Raw genomic sequence first — 3,363 nt, 5'->3', positions numbered from 1 at the left:
AATGAAAGAATAATTTGTTTTTTTTGTTAATGGAAGAAGAAGAACAAGAAGAATGAAATGGTAGAAAAAAAGGATATTTTTGTCGTTTAAAAAAAAATATATTTAAAAGAACGATTTTAATATCAAATAAAATGTTAGAGATAATTTTAAATTCAAAATAAAATTATAGACAATTTTTATTTTGACCATAAACCTTAAAAATAAAAATAATACTTATCCCTTTAAAAATTTACCTTTTTAAAGTATAAAAGTTTCAAAAGTATTATAAAAATATTACTTATTGTATTTATTTCTTACTACACATTTAATATAAAACTAAAAAGAATGTGTCAATACAATACATAAAACAAGCTAAATACAAATAACAACTCAAATATTATTATTCTCCATAAAACAACCATTCTTGCGCTTGAGTTAGAAAGCAAAAATTGCAAGCAACACATGGGGCACTAGAAGTCTAGAACATTTAACGCCAAGTGTACATTGAAAGGGGGATGCTGTGTCATGACAAAATTGATCCCCCTCATTCATTATTTGGGCTTATTCATTCATGGTCATAACCAAGTTGCCAATTAAGGGAACCATGCCAGCAATTATGAATACAGGACACATATATACTAAAATTAATTATTAATATAAAATATATATTATAATATAAAATAATATTAAAAATAAATTAAATAACATATATATATATATTTCATAACAATTAATTTTAATATACGCATAATATCTTTTATACAAAGCAGAGATGCATCCCACATCAAAAGTTCAAAACTACTAAAAATGGAGAAAACAAACAAACAAAACAAAGATGCAGCAGTTATCAGCAGTTACACAGAAAAAAGAGCCTGCCTAGCTAACTAGCTTCATAATTCGATAAAATAAATAGTAAAAACTTAAGTCTAGTGGACTTAGTTGAGAACTGTTAGATGATTTAACTAATTTGACTAAATTTTCATCTAATGAATTTTAGCTATCAAATTCACGTTGAGTGCCCTGAATTTTTGCCATAAATATATTTAATAATTTCAGAATTTCCAATTTTCTTTACAGCTTAACTACTCTTCTCACCTAATGTTACTGCAGAAAAAAAAATGAGTGAATAAAGAAATACAACTATACAAGCCTAATGTATGTATTCCAAACTAAATCGCCATCCAGAATAATCCATAATAATCTCTATATATATCTTAATTAATTAAGAACAAGATTACAAGCAAGAAAGTGGTGTAATCTAAAGTCATAAAAAACAAAAATAATAATAATTAAAGAGGTAACGAACAAGTGCTACCTAGTAGTTCTTCCAGAAGATGCTGATCCATTATTGGCAGATCCATACACGTGTCCGCCCATCATCATCATCATAGTAGAAGGCACGCCACCATAAAGGGCTCCGGCGGTGGCAGCGTCATCACCGGCGTGATCATCAGGGTGGTGCTGTCTGCCGCCACCAACGATGGGAGTCTTGTCACCTTCCATCTCCCTGTATTTATGGAGATAAATCTTGAGAGGCTCCACATAATCCTCGAATCCGAGCGTAGTCATGGCCCACAAGAGATCATCACCGTTGATGGTCTTCCGCTTCTCCTTCTGGCACTTGTCAGAAGCTTCCCCTGTTATGAAGCTTATGAACTCAGAAACGCACTCTTGCACCGTCTCTTTGGCCTCCTTTGAGATCTTGGCGTTCGCCGGAAGTGCCTTCTTCATGATTCTTCCGACGTTGGCAATCGGAAGAAGGCGGTCCTGTTCTCTGCATAGTCCACTACCTCCTGATGATGATGAGAACTCGTTCCCTCCTTGACCTCCTGACTCGTTATCTGACTCACCCATCATTCAAACTCACTTCAAATTTCTCTTCTCTTCTCTCTCAGCCTCTTTTCTTACTTACTTTGCAACTTGCAACCCTAATTATTTAACTTGCTAGCAGCTAGCCAGTAGGAAAAATCGTACTGCGCTTCTGTAGAGAGGTTGTTATAATATGCTATTTAATTAACACACTAGTACTATTTTGTATTTTATATGAAACTTTTGAACAAAATTTTAAAATATTGCAGGAATATTGTATTCCAATAATTCTGATGGTTGATCTAAATTATAAATATTTTATAATTAAATTAACAGTTAAAATTATTATAATTTTGATATTATTAAAATATTTAAAATATTTTAAAAAATTAATATCGATATACTTATATTTAAAAATATTTTATATAATTATTTTAATTATATTTATTATTTTAGATGAACATTATATAATTAATAAAAAAGAGTTATTTTTATCCATATAATGTTATATAATTAATTATATAAGTAAAATTACTTTACATGTATATTAAAATTCAATTCTTTATATATATAATGATTTAATTAAGTTTGGATTAGAATTAGATTGTTTTTTGTTTTTATTTTTATTTTTCTTGATTGGTTTCATATGGCTAGTGCTAGCCGTTTGTTGTTCTTAATGACAATTAATTAGCTTGATTATATATATAGAAAAAGTTTGAGAAATAACACTTTTATTAAAATTTGATTTGTATTTAGTCAATAAAAAAATAATAATTTTTTATTATTAAATATAATTTTATATTATTAAAAATATTATTAATAATTAATTAATAATTATAAAACACAAAAATTACTGATCTTAATAATTTTCATATATATATATATATAAAATATTATTAGTAATTAATTAATTGATTATAAAATACAAAAATTACTGATCCTAACAATTTATATATATATATATATATATATATATATATATATATATGTATGGTGAGTGGGATAGATCAATTAGAGAGGAGAATATAGGGCTTTAGAAAGGCAGAAAAAGCAATATTGTTTGGTTGGAGAGAAGTGTGTGGGTTTAATTATAGTTTTAAAAAGTGAAAACTTTTGCCTAATTATATATCGCTATTTGTTAATTAATGTGACTTGTTTATTAAATCGGGTTCATTAAGGTTTCGTTACACATTTGGATTGTTTGGCTTTCTACTTTGTTTAATTGTGACACGTGTGGAGGATTTGAGGCCATTGCTGTTGGGTGCAATATTATATTTTTAAGTGCTTACGAGTGTATATATAAATATTATAACAGCAGTTCATTACTTTGATTGAATAGGTCAATTATGTTTATCTCTTAACCGTAATATTTGTAACTCTGTTACTAGATGGCTAACGTATCTCGGTTTTTGTGGTAACTAATTAAGCTAATGGTGCGGGTATTAGATAGAGAAGTATTGTGATCCACATTCATCGATAAAATCACACAACAAATAGCCTAAAGTTCTCTACTAATACATGGTTCTCAATTGGCTGGACTTGGTAAGTAATAAGGGTTGGTTTGATAAAATTAAA

At 28.3% G+C, this 3,363-nt stretch overlaps 1 protein-coding gene across 1 annotated transcript; it reads right to left on the bottom strand.

The window, feature by feature from the left end:
• Positions 1-1,106: 1,106 nt before the first annotated feature.
• LOC112706436 (nuclear transcription factor Y subunit B-3) lies at positions 1,107-1,996 on the bottom strand. The gene has a single exon (XM_025757744.3). It carries the CDS (start codon positions 1,834-1,836, stop codon positions 1,291-1,293), a length of 546 nt encoding a protein of 181 aa, XP_025613529.1. The 5' UTR covers positions 1,837-1,996; the 3' UTR covers positions 1,107-1,290.
• Positions 1,997-3,363: the final 1,367 nt, after the last annotated feature.

The sequence above is a fragment of the Arachis hypogaea genome, chromosome 1, assembly GCF_003086295.3.
Source record: "Arachis hypogaea cultivar Tifrunner chromosome 1, arahy.Tifrunner.gnm2.J5K5, whole genome shotgun sequence".
Lineage (NCBI taxonomy): Eukaryota > Viridiplantae > Streptophyta > Magnoliopsida > Fabales > Fabaceae > Arachis > Arachis hypogaea.
The sequence above is the reverse complement of the archived record's forward strand: the minus strand, read 5'-3'. Positions and strand labels throughout refer to the sequence as shown.